This window comes from Lithobates pipiens, unplaced genomic scaffold (assembly GCF_037356315.1).
Source record: "Lithobates pipiens isolate NorthernLeopardFrog02 unplaced genomic scaffold, aLitPip1_a1.2 Scaffold_8, whole genome shotgun sequence".
In the NCBI taxonomy this organism is placed as follows: domain Eukaryota; kingdom Metazoa; phylum Chordata; class Amphibia; order Anura; family Ranidae; genus Lithobates; species Lithobates pipiens.
In genome coordinates, this window is record NW_027507903.1 from 287,390,990 (window position 1) to 287,405,102 (window position 14,113).

Genomic DNA, 14,113 nt, shown 5'->3' on the forward strand with positions numbered 1-14,113 from the left:
AAAAAGTGTTTTTAACTTGTAAACACCGAGTCTGAAAAAGAGGCCCGGTCCTTAAGTGGTTAAGGCATGACAAGTTAGGTATCTATTTACTCGACATAACATCTTTTATTTTACCAAAAAATTGGGTATTTTAATGCACTCACTAAAACTAAAGTGTATTTTTCTCCTGAAAATTTGCGTTTGACAAACCGCTGCACAAATATTGTGCGACATAAGAAATTGCAACCACCACCATTTTATTATGCAGGGTTTCTGCTTGAGGTCAGGACTCTGTGCAGGCCAGTCAAGTTCCACCACCCAAAACTCGCTCATCCATGTCTCTATGGACCTTGCTTGGTTCACAGTCATATTGGAACAGGAACAGGGAGGGGCCATCCCCAAAGTGTTCCCACAAAGTTGGGAGCATCAAATTGTCTAAAATGCTGACATCTTAACAGTACCCTTCACTGGAACAAAGGGGCCAAGCCCGACCCCTGAAAAACAACCCCACACCATAATCCCCCCTCCACCAAAGATTTGTAGGGGTGGCCTAATACTTTTGGCAATATAGTGTGGATGAGCAAGTTTGGGGTGGAGGAACATAACTGGCTGCACAGAGTACTGACCTCAATCCAATAGAACACCTTTCGGATGAATTAGAACGAATAGAGACTGCAAGCCAGGCTCTCTCATCCAACAGAAGTGCCTGACCTCACAAATGCACTTCTGGAAGGATGGTCAAACATTCCCATACACATAAACCTTGTGGACAACCTTCCCAGAAGAGTTGAAGCTGTTATAGCTGCAAAGGGTGGGTCAGAGTGGGTGTGTGTGTGTGTGTGTATTTTTTTTTATTGGGGGCTCCAAGTTATTTTCTAGCAAAAAAAAAGTGTGACAGAAATGTCAGAATTGGCTTGGATGGGAACTTGTTAAAGTGGCCAAAATATGTAATTGATAGTGCTGTGTGTTAAAATATAAAAACTCAAGAGAGATTTATTGTACTTTAATAAGAACATGGAAACCCTAATCAGCCCTTCACAAAATCAAGGTACATGAAATTATATTAAAAGTGTTCTACGGTATAACACTAAAAAAAATTGTAACTGAATATATATATATATTTTTATAAACACACCTGCAAAGTGGCACACCTTTACAGATGAAAAAATGCTCACCAGAGGTCAGTATGGAAAGCTCTGAAATGTGAAACATCGCTGTCCAGTCCAGCTTATTACAAGTTAGGTTTACAAAGAAACCCTGTGTTTCATGCACTTTCCACTAGTTTGCTGTGCTAAGATGCCCAATAGTGGCTGTTAGCATTACCAGTTGTTCTAGAATGTTTTGGAGATCGTTGACCTTCAACAATTCTTGCCCTCTTGAATGAATAATTCTACAGAGAAAAGTCAATCTGAAAGGAAGACTAAATTGAATGTGCCTTTTTTTTGTAACACAGGAAAACAGAGGTGGATTTGTTAAAAGGTCTAAAAAGGTATTTTTTCAAGAAAGAGTAATTATTTTACTACAAACCTATTTTTCTTAATAAATACATATGTGCAACCCACTTTTCCCCAGTAAAAGCATAAATTCAGCACCCCGCCTTTGTATTTAGAACTAGCATATTGAACTATGCTGTTTAAAATGGTTTAAACAACTTAACCGGTATTGCAAAACCTACAAGGACAAAGTTAAACTTATCCATTGTGTTAGACAACTGGGTGTAACATTTTCTCCTGTAACATTAACTGTTAGTCAATCTAAAATTCAGGTTGGAGGATTCTTCAACGTCCGGAGAATATTACACAGAAATCCAAATGTGCTCCTGTATGTCCCCAGCTCTGAATTGTACTAGAAGCACAGCTGTCCAGTGCTAAAATGATTCAGTTAAGTGCATAAGTGAAACACAGTCCACATTACCTCAGATATGAGGCTATATAGAAAACCTGGGTGAATTTTAATGAATCCATACTTTAAGACAGTCACCTCTATCAAAGCAATTGAGAAATCACAATCCAAAATGACAAAAAGCTTTTGTCACAGTATTCTTCAGAGCTTAAAAAAAAAAAAAAAAAAATGTCGTCTATGATCGAGCCAACTTTGATTCTTGAGCTCTTAATGTTCCGACAGCATCTTTCACTGCATGATAGATAATATTTTTCACCTGGAATGAAAAGTGAAAACAAAATAAGCAAAAAAACAAAAACAAAACACTACATTAAAGGCATCATTGACAGATCAATGGAATACAAGCATTATTTACTTTTAAGCAAATTCTTTGCCACTACTTTTTGTCTTTTGTACACATTGGAGATGAAACATGAATAGTCTAGCATTACATCCCAATCATGGAAATTGGAAAACACAAAAAGATTGAAAAAAAAAAAAAAACTGATTTTTAGAGATGCCAGATATTACAAGACAACACAATTATTGAAAAAAAAAAAAAAAAACGAATGTTTTATTCAATACAAAAATAAAATAAAGGCTGTTTATTGCCTCATTGTTATACCACTTCCCTGCTACCAAAACTGCACCTGCTAAACATTGGTAGATATTTTACTGGCTCATGATTTATGCTGTGCTGACTGCATACAAAACCAGTGGAAAGATAAAAGATGCAGCGCTCTCAACAGAAGCAATCCAATCCTGGTGGGCAGTCTGCAGCACAGGTGCCAATGGGCTCAGTGTGTCTTTCCACAGTAAATACAATATATAAAAGAGAAATGCAAAAACTTATTGGCTACATATGAGCATTAACCACTTCGCATCCAGGCCAATTCTGACATTTCTCTCCTACATGTAAAATTCATCATTTTTTTGCTAGAAAATTACATAGAACCCCCAAACACTATATATGTTTTTTTAGCAAAGACCCTAGAGAATACAATGGTGGTTGTTGCAACTTTTTATCTCGCACGGTATTTGCGCAGCAATTTTTCGAACGCGTTTTTCTCAGAAAAAAAAACAGTTTCATGCTTTAAAAAAAAAAAAAAAAACAGTAAAGTTAGCCCAATTTTTTTGCATAATGTGATAGATGTAGATACGCCAAGTAAATAGATACCCAACATGTCACTATTCAAAATTGCAAGCGCTCGTGGAATGGCGCCAAACTTTGGTATTTAAAAATTCCCATAGGCGACGCTTTACATTTTTTTACTGGTTACATGTTTTGCGTTACAGAGGAGGTCTAGTGCTAGAATTATTGCTCTCGCTCTAACGTTCGCGGCGATACCTCACGTGTGGTTTGCACACCGTTTTCATATGTGGGCGGGACTTGCGTATGCGTTCGCTTCTGCGTACGAGCTCACGGGGACAGGGGCGCTTTAATTTTATTTTATTTTTATTGTTAATTTTACTTTTTTTTTTAGTTTGACAAAAAATGTATTACTTTTATTCCTATTACAAGGAATGTAAACATTCCTTGTAATAGAAATATGGCACGATTGGACCTATTTACAGTGAGATATGGGGTCAATAAGACCCCATATCTCACCATTAGGCTGGGAAGCCTAAAATAAAAACAAAACAAAACCGATCCTGGCTTCCTAGCCAAATCGGCGCCGTTATTTTGAATGCAGAAGCCGGGCGTGACGTCATAACATCGCGCCCGGCCTCCGAACGATCATAGAGACTCCGGGGACGATCTGGTCCGCCGGAAATCTCTATGGTATTATCCAGGGGCCGGCAGATCCTGTGACCAACTCACCGATGGAAGCGGTGAGTAGGTAGAAGCACCGGAGGGCGGCGGGGGGACGTCCCCTCCCACCTCCCGTAAGAACGTTCAAGCGGCGGAACAGCCACTATGATCGTTCTTATGGTGCAGGGAATCGCCGTCTGAAAACGGCAATATCTAAATGATGTCTGTGGCCTCAGGCATCATTCAGATATACCCCCGGAAATTCAAGGACATCCCTGGACGTACCTTGGGCGGGAAGTGGTTAAATAACAGCTGACGGGTTTCGGCCATGACTAAGGCTCACGCCAAAACACGTCAGTTTGCTTTTTAATGCTCATACGTAGGCAATATATTTTTGCATCAAGGACTTCGGAGTTTCCAGCTCTTTTCTCTTGTATACCACCAAAACTAGGCTGCCCTTTATCCTTGGATCTTAGTGTGATATATAGGAATTTTGGCAACAGCCTCATTTATTTACTTGGTCTCAGCAATTTCGCCTCCTACCACATATACTGAATTATCTGCTGAACTGCGCAGTTGTGTGGTTCTTTTACTGGTATGGTACAAAAAAAAGGATTTTTGTACTCACCGTGAAATCCTTTTCTCTGAAGTTCATTGACGGACACAGCTCCTTTAATTCTTGACCATAGGTTATCATGCCACCTTGGCAGAACTTGTAACACAAAACAGCAAGACTGCACAGCACCGCCCAGGGAGCAGTCCCTCTAGTTGTAACCCCTCACCCTGCTTCCTGCAGCTCAGTTCGTCAAAAAGCAGTACAAACATAAGAGGTGGGTGCTGTGTCCGTCAATGAACTTCAGAGAAAAGGATTTTACGGGGAGTACAAAAATTCCATTTTCTCTTTCGTTCATTGACGGACACAGCTCCTTTAATTTTTGACCTTAAGGACGTCCCCCCAAGCAGTGTAAAAAAAAACAAGGGTGGAAACAGAAAAAAAACATAACTTTACCCACAACAAAAGGAACACTTCAACAGAGGAGTTGCCATCTTAAACGGCTGCCTTCAAAACCAGCGGCCAACTTACGCATCAAAAGATGCATTTACAACAAACTTGTAACTTAAAGAAAGTGTAAATTGCAACCTTAAACAGCCGCCTGCAAAACCTTGCAGCCTAAGCAAGCATCCGAAGATGCGCTTACCTCAACTTTGTAGAATTTAGTGAAAGAGTGAACGGACGATCAAGTCGCCGCCTCACACACTTGGGAGACAGACCCTTGATGTCGGAAAGCCCTGGAGGTTGCAATTGCTCTGGTGGAATGAGCCCTGACAGAAAAAGGGGGCACCTGCCCCTTTAAGGCATAGGCCTGAATCACGATCTGTCTGATCCCCCGAGAAATGGTGGACGACGAGACCGCCAGACCTTTTTTCGGACCAGCCACCAAGACAAACAGAGTCTGACTTCCGCAAGGGAGCCGTAGGAGACAGATACACCTGTAGAGCCCGGACCATGTACAGGGAATGTAAGGCAACCTCTTTCAGGTGTGTCGGCTTAGGACATAAGGATGGTAACACAATGTCCTCATTTAGATTAAATGCCGAAACCACCTTTGGAAGGAAAGAGGGCTGCAGACGTGGCACCACTGTATCCTTGTGGATGACCAGGTAGGGAGACTTGCATGACAAGGCCGCCAACTCAAACTCTCCTGGCAGATGTAATAGCCACTAGAAAGACTACTTTCTGAGAAAGAGTTAACAAGGGAATCTCCCTAATGTTCTCAAACGGCGGTTTCTGAAGAGCCAATGGCACCAGATTCAGATCCCACAGAGGTAGCGGTGGTCGAACTGGAGAGACTACGTGTCGAACCCCTTGAACAAAAGTACTCACCAATGAGTGAGTCACCAAGGGACATTGGAAAAAGACAGCCAAGGCTGATATCTGTCCCTTGATGGTGCTTAAGGCAAGTTTCTGATCCACTCCTTGCTGCAAAAACAGGATCCTGGAAACTGACTATGTGCGCAGACGCCACCCCATCTCCTCACACATGGAGATGTAAGCCTTCCACGTACGATGGTAAATCTTCAGAGAAGAGGACTTCCTTGCCCTCAGCATAGTGGAAATTACAGAGTCCGACAGACCTAGGTCCCTTAGTAGCTGGTATTAAACACTGTTAAAACCAGCGATTGTAAAGCAGGATGAAGTATCGGACCTTGCAATAGAAGGCCTTCTTACATCGGCATCCGCCACCAGTCGTACTAGGTCGCCATACCAAGGACATCGAGGCCAATCTGGGGCAATCAGAATCCCCGCGGCCTGCACTCTGCGCAGTAGAAATGGTTGAAGTTTGAGTGGGGGGGGGGGGGAGGCATAAATCAGCCCATAATGCCCCCATGGAGCTACCTCCAGATGCAACGACCATTCCCCTGGGTCGAGCATTTGATGACTTAGGTAGCCTGCCTGCCAGATTTCTACGCCCGGAATGTATATGGCCAACAGGGCCAGCATGTGCCGCTCTGCCCACTGGAGGATGCGAGTGACCTCCCGTGCTGCGGCCAAGCTCCTCGTTCCTTCTTGATGGTTGACATATATGCCACTGCCGTGGAGTTGTCCGACTGGATCCTGACCGGACACCCCTGTAGCCTCCTGGACCATGTGGAAAGGCACCGTCTGATTGCCCGATGCTCGAGCACATTGATCGGCAGTTGGGATTCTTCCCATAACCAGAGGCCCTGGGCTGACTGTACACCAACCCCCCCCCCCAACTGGTCAGGCTGGTGTCCGTTGTGATCACGGTCAAATGGAGAGGAAGGAACGATCTCCTGGAACAAAAGGGCCGGAGACCTCAGCCACCAGAGAAGGGAATCCATAACTAACTAGCTCACCCGAATTTGACAATCCAGGGATAATGGAGATTTGTTAAATTTTGACAAAATCTCCTTCTGCAAGACTAGAGTCTGAAATTGAGCATACGGTACTGCCTTTAAAGTGGCTACCATGAGGCCCAAAACTCTCATGCAGAAGCACAGCGACGACCACCTGCGATTGAGCAACAACTTCCCTGCAGCTTGAAGAGTCTGCAGCTTGTCTGAAGGGAAAAAAACTCTCGCGTCTGAGGAGTCCAACAGTAAGCCCAGGTACTCTAGGTGTTGAGTCAGCACCAACACAGACTTCTTAAGGTTCACTACCCAACCAAACTCTTGGAGAGTCTGCATGGTGATCGCAACATCCTCCCTTAATTCTGAGGCGGAAGCTACTCTCAAAAGGAGGTCGTCTAGGTAACCCACTATTACGATCCCAACAGCACTAGAATTTGAGCCAACACTTCGGTAAAGCATTTTTTTACCCCCCCTTTGCTCCCACATGCCGCTTCCACCCTGGCAACAAAGGTCTCCAGGACCGCCGACAAAGCATCCATAGGCACCGCATTTTTTGCAGGTGAGCCGGTTGCAATAGCAGGGATGTCTGGGGAAGAAGCGCCAGCTTCTGACGCCATGCCAACTCTGACTCAACTGTCACAACTTAGGGACTTAAGGCAAGGTACACAAATCCCACCCTCCTAGCTGCTCACAGACTGAGGGGCCCCTCCGCAGGACTCACCACCCTGCCTGAGTTCTGCCCCATGCTGCCGCTGATCAATCTGCCCTGCTTCAGTTACAAAAAGCTCAGAGTGAAAAGCGCACTGTTCTGAAGTACACAAACCCAGCACTAGAGGTAAAAACGCCCTGAGGCTACAAGAAAATGGCCGCTGGCAGTCCTTAACACAAAAATCACCAAGAAAATGGCCGCCGAACCTTCTAGAAAATGGCCGACAGCCCATACCCTGCATAGACTACAGAAAAATGGCCGCGGCCTCAGCAAAATAGCGGTGGCCTTTCCTGAGGTAAATGTTTACTCAGGCACCTCACAGAGAAGAAAGAAGGGATAGAAAAGTAAAAAAACGGACCCCAAAAGACATCGCAGCCCCCTGCCAAAGCCCGGAGCCCCCCCCTCCCCCCAGCCTAGGTACATATACCCCACCTCATGCCCAGTCACACAGCGACCCCAGCAGGGGGAGGTGGGAATGAGGGATAGGGAGGTAAGGGAGAGTGAGAGACCCCCTAGTCGACCTCCCAGGGAATGCCCAGCTGCTCTATTCTGCCGAGGCAGGGAGAGCCATGCTTACCCTTCCTGTTGGGATTGCTGGACGCATTCCACCACAGACCCATCACCTGAGCAGCACTGACACGGACAGCAGGAGCCGGTCATATGCATGCCCCGGAGCTTTATAGCTCAACCGGCCATCCCTGGAGCAGAAGGGGCATGTTGTGGCCGACCCAGCGCATATCTAGGGTCTGCTCACACTCGATGGCCAGGCCTGGGAGACTACTAGGATCTATATTATCCAGCCTGTCACCCAGCCGGCTGTTGATTGTAGATCACAGGATCAAAAATTGTAGAAAAAATCCCAGGATTAATGGTCCCTTCAAGGAGCCATGTCCTCCTCCTACACCTGGCAGAAAAAAAAACTGAGCTGCAAGAAGCAGGGTGAGGGGTTATAGCCAAAGGGACTGCCCCTTGGGCGGTGCTGTGTAGTCTTGCTGTTTTTACATGTGTTAGATGTTCTGCCTAGTCCTCTCCTGAAGGTGGCGTGATAACCTAAGGTCAAGAATTAAAGGTGCTGTGTCTATCAATGAACGAAATAGAAAAAAGGCTTATGCTAGTGAGCTCTTTCGCCAATCAGTTTACTTTCTCTCTGCATTCGTTTTCACCTTTTCTGCTCTACATCCACAATTTTGTGGGGGTAGGGGATACTGATTGAGCAGAGTGCAACACCATTTTCAATGCATATTATCTATGGACTGTATCAAGTTCCCCTGAAGATGCTTTTAGCGAAACGCATCGGGAGCTGGTGGACACTCTCTGCATGACATACAACACAGCTGTTGAGCCTCCATTCTGTAATTTAATTAACCTTTCGATTGTTAGTGGGGTTAAATCGAAGTTTGTTTTCAACCACAGTGTAGGGAAAATTTATAAATAGAAAACTTCTTGGTCAAAGCAATTTTCAGACAGTATGTGGTTTTCTTTCCAAAATTACATTAATTATAAAACTGAATGTTAAAAACAAGTGAAAAAAAAAACTGCGAATGTACAAAGATTTTTCATATGAATATTCTCATCTGAAAACCTATTCATGTGGCCAGCATAAGGCTCGGTACACACCTTTTTTTTCTTTTGATCTGTTTCTACACTGCTTTTTGCTGTGCGTCAAGTACAATATAGAGTGACCCAATAGCAAAGTAAAGAAAACTTCTGCCTTTAGAACAACTCACTTCCTGCCCAGGACTACATGTCCCATGAGGCACTGCGCCTCACACATTCACAAGTTCTCAGGCACTTACTGACATGTATGGATGATGTACTGAGCTATATGTGTGCTGCACTGTATTTCCTGATATGTAAACAAATAATGCATTCTGTACGCAGGCCAACTAATCAGCTGGCCGATTAATGGATTCATTTCATAATCGATTAGTTGACGATTCATTGTTTCAGCCCTAATATATATATATATATATATATATATATATATATATACACACACACACACACACACATATATATACATATATACACACACATACACATATATATATATATATATATATATATATACACACACATATATATATATATATATATATATATATACATATATACACACATATATATATATATATATATATATATATATACATATATATATATATATACATACATATACACATACATACACACAGTGGGGCAAAAAAAGTATTAAGTCAGCCACCAAGTGTGCAAGTTCTCCCACTTAAAAAGATGAGAGGCCTGTAATTGTCATCATAGGTATACCTCAACTATGAGAGACAAAATGTGGAAACAAATCCAGACAATCACGTTGTCCGATTTTTGAAAAAATTTATTTGCAAATTATGGTGGAAAATAAGTATTTGGTCACCTACAAACAAGCAAGAATTCTGGTTCTCACAGACCTGTATCTTCTTCTTTAAGAGGCTCCTCTGTCCTCCACTCATTACCTGTATTAATGACACCTGTTTGAACTTGTTATCAGTATAAAAGACACCTGTCCACAACCTCAAACAGTCACACTCCAAACTCCACTATGGTGAAGACCAAAGAGCTGTCGAAGGACACCAGAAACAAAAATTGTAGACCTGCACCAGGCTGGGAAGACTGAATCTGCAATAGGCAAGCAGCTGTGTAAAGAAATCAACTGTGGGAGCAATAATTAGAAAATGGAAGACATACAAGACCACTGATAATCTCCTTCAATCTGGGGCTCTACGCAAGATCTCACCCCATGGGGTCAAAATGATCACAAGAACGGTGAGAAAAAAATCCTAGAACCACACAGGGGGACCTAGTGAATGACCTGCAGAGAGCTGGGACCAATGTAACAAAGGCTACCATCAGTAACACGCTACGCCGCCAGGGACTCAGATCCTGCAGTGCCAGACGTGTCCCCCTGCTTAACCACTTAACAACCGTCCCATAGCCGAATGACGGCTACAGGGTGGTTGTTTAACTCTGAGAGGCCGTCATATGACGTCCTCCCAATATTCCCCCTGGGGCGCACACTTGAGAGCATCCATGACCGCCAGGGCATCACGGTAAACGGCCGCTCATCACGCCATCAAACGACGGAGCTATCACTTGTAAACAAACCACCGTCATGTTATGACACTGGTTCCTCCCTCCCCTCTCTGTAACGATTGGTACAGCGGAGGGGGAAGAGATCGGTGTCAGCAGCGCTGTGGGCTGCATCTGCAGTGCCCACAGTGCTGCTCACCGAAATTTAACCCCTCAATTCCCTGCCAATACTCTGCAATACCCTGCCATTTTTTTTTAATTATTATTTCAGGCTTCCCAGCCTAGAGGTGAGATGTGGGGTCTTATTGACCCCATATCTCACTGTAAAGAGGACCTGTCATGTCATATTCCTATTACAAGGGATGTTTACATTCCTTGTAATAGGAATAAAAGTGATCAAAAAATGTATTTTTGGGGAAAAAAATGTCAAACTAAAATAAAAAAAAAATAAAAAAATTTAAAGCGCCCCTGTCCCCATGTGCTCGCATGCAGAAGCGAACACATATGCAAGTCCCGCCCACATATGAAAACGGTGTTCAAACCACACATGTGAGGTATCGCTGCGAACGTTAGAGTGAGAGCAATCATTTGCTCAAAACAGCTCTGTAGCTCAAAACATGTAACCAGCAAAAAAATTTAAAGCGTCGCCTATGGGGATTTTTTAGTAGCGACGTTTGGTGCCATTCCACGAGCATGTGCAATTTTGAAGAGTGACATGTTAGGTATCGATTTACTCAGCGTAACTTCATCTTTCACATTGTGCAAAAACATTGGGCTAACTTTACTGTTTTTTTTTGTTTTTTTTAAAGCACAAAACTTTTTTTTTCAAAAAAACGCGTTCGAAAAATTGCTGCGCAAATCCCGTGCATGATAAAAAGTTGCACCAACCAATATTGTATTCTCTAGGGTCTTTGCTAAAAAAAAATATAATAATTTGAGGTTCTATGTAATTTTCTAGCAAATAAATGATGATTTTTACATGTAGGAGAGAAATGTCAGAATTGGCCTGGGTGCACCAGAACGCCTGATGGTACTCCCTCCATGTTGGGCCTCTGTATGTGGCCAGGCTGTGTAAAAGTCTCACACATGTGGTATCGCCATATTCGGGAGGAATAGAAGAATGTGTTTTGGGGTGTAATTTGTGGTATGCATATGCTGTGTGTGAGAAATAACCTGATAATATGACAATTTTGTGGAAAAAAAAAAAAAATCTTGATTTTGCAAAGAATTGTAGGAAAAAATTACAACTTCAAAAAAACTCATCATGCCTCTTACTAAATATCTTGGAATGTCTTCTTTCCAAAAAGGGGTCATTTGGGGGGTATTTGTACTTTTCTGCCATGTTAGGGTCTCCAGAAATGAGATAGGCCGTCAGTCCTTCAGGTGTGATAAATTTTCAGATATTGGCACCATAGCTTGTGGACTCTAACTTTCACAAAGACCAAATAATATCCACCAATTTGTACTCTTTTTTTTACCAAAGATATGTAGTGGTATAAATTTTGGCCAAAAATGTATGAAGAAAAATTACTAATCTGCTAAATTTTATAACAAAAACTAAGAAAAATAAAAAAAAATGTTACCGAATTTTTGGTCTTTTTTCTTTTATAGCACAAAAAATAAAAAACCCAGCGGCGATTAAACACCACGAAAAGAAAGCTCTATTTGTGTGAAAAAAAGAAGAAAAATTTCATATGGGTACAGTGTTGCATGACTAATTGTCATTCAAAATGTGAGCGCACCGAGAGCTGAAAATTGGTCTGGTTATGAAGGGTGTTTAAGTGCCCAGTGGTTAAGCCAGTACATGTCTGGGACCGTCTGAGGTTTGCTAGAGAGCATTTAGATGATCCAAAAGAGGATTGGGAGAATGCCATATGGTCAGATGAAACCAAAGTAGAACTGTTTGGTAGAAATACAACTCGTCGTGTTTGGAGAGAGAATGCGGAGTTGCAACCAAAGAACACCATACCTACTGTGAAGCATGGGGGTGGCAACATCATGCTTTGAGGCTGTTTCTCTGCAAAGGGGACAGGACGACTGATCCGTGTACAAGAATGAATGAATAGGGCCATGCATCATGAGATTTTGAGTGCAAACCTCCTCCCATCAGCAAGGGCATTGAAGATGAAACGTGGCTGGGTCTTTCAGCATGACAATGATCCCAAACACACCGGCCGTGCAACGAAGGAGTGGCTTCGTAAGAAGCATTTCAAGGTCCTGGAGTGGCCTAGCCAGTCTCCAGATCTCAACCTCATAGAAAACCTTTGGAGGGAGTTGAAAGTTTGTGTTGCCCAGCGACAGCCCCAAAACATCACTGCTCTAGAGAAGATCTGCATGGAGGTATGGGCCAACATACCAGCAACAGCGTGTGACAACCTTGTGAAGACTTACAGAAAACGTTTGACCTCTGTCATTGCCAACAAAGGATATATAACAAAGTATTGAGATGAACTTTTGATATTGATAAAATACTTATTTTCCACCATAATTTGCAAATAAAACATTAAAAAATAAATCAGAATGTGATGGTCTGGATTTGTTTCCATGTTTTGTCTCTCATAGTTATGAGAGACAAATTACAGGCCTCTCTCATCTTTTTAAGTGGGAGAACTTGCACAGTTGGTGGCTGACTAAATACTTTTTTGCCCCACTGTATATATATTTATTAATTAAAATCTAGTATACAATATAAAAAGCAAAGCATATTCACCTCAAACCAGCACTGCAAATGATTCCATTGCATGCTGCTCTGAGGCTTTTTGTGTGTTCTGTAGATAGCTTATCTATGAAACCATAATGGGACGGGTACCATCTCCTTCACCAACCATTGCTATGGCAACAAGATAAGATTCCTTTCCCTGCGCCCTGTGTATATGGCATACGTGCGAGAACGGGAGGTGCATGCTGTGTATACAGCATCATATCCCGGAAGAGACTGCTATTGGGCTTCACATGCCCACAGCAGAGATGGAAGCGCTCTACATAGCAGAAATCCCCCCCCCCAAAAAAAGTAAGATCTAAAAATGGGAATTGAGCAGCGATTGCGTTTATAACATTGGTTAATAGTGTTTAAACTAGTTTAAGAGAACGGATTACAATGAAGAAAAAATAAATAAAAATAATAATTCTGGGTGGAACGCCGCTTTAAAGAAATCTCCAGATTCTGTCAAGGCCAAAAGTCACACCAGAGCCCTAATTAAAGCGGTAGTAAAGCCCGCTTTGTGATTTTTACCTGCAGGTAAGCCTATAATAAGGCTTACCTGTAAGTAAAATTAATATCTACTAAACTTGCATTGTTTAGGAGATATTCACCCTGGATGCAGCCATCACGGACGGATGCGCTCTGAAGGTCCGGCATACCGTGCTGGACTTTCAGCTATTCTTGCCGGAACCGGGGGCTCACGCACATCGTAGCTCCAGCCACTCACAGCGCATTTCATAACGTGCCAGTATGTGATGCATACTAGCACATTATGCCATTGTCTTACAGATGTTTTTTGTTTTGTTTTTTTAATTTGCAGACGTTTACTAAAGGAGGAAAACAGAAAATTTTAGAGAAATGTTGATTTTACTTCAATGAGCAAACAAATCAAAAAGGTAAGCTTGTAAGACAAAGCACAGCAAATACTCTACCTGTAGCTTGTCCTCGTGGTTGGTGTGGGTATTTGACAGGTGCCTAAATTCCTGTGTTAGGCGGAAGCAATGTTTCACGTGCTCTGGAGACACAAAGTCTTCGGCTACTTTTATACAGCTGTATAAATTGTGTACCTTTGGTGAAAGAATAAAAAAAGTAAGTATTGCCTTATAGAACACTGATGGGCTTTCTTTCATGGAAAAAAAACAGACAAACATAAGAGGATTTGGGATACATT

At 42.6% G+C, this 14,113-nt stretch overlaps 1 protein-coding gene across 1 annotated transcript in view; it reads right to left on the minus strand.

Moving 5' to 3' along the window:
- Window positions 1–967: 967 nt before the first annotated feature.
- The window catches only part of KDM3B (lysine demethylase 3B), an 87,900-nt gene continuing 74,754 nt past the window's right edge, over window positions 968–14,113 (minus strand). Inside the window, exons 23-24 of the mRNA XM_077472325.1 lie at window positions 13,875–14,009; window positions 968–2,137 (exon numbers count right to left, since the gene is read on the minus strand). Coding sequence (XP_077328451.1) covers window positions 2,057–2,137; window positions 13,875–14,009 — 216 coding nt within the window. The 3' untranslated portion in view covers window positions 968–2,056. The remainder of the gene's footprint in view (window positions 2,138–13,874; window positions 14,010–14,113) is intronic.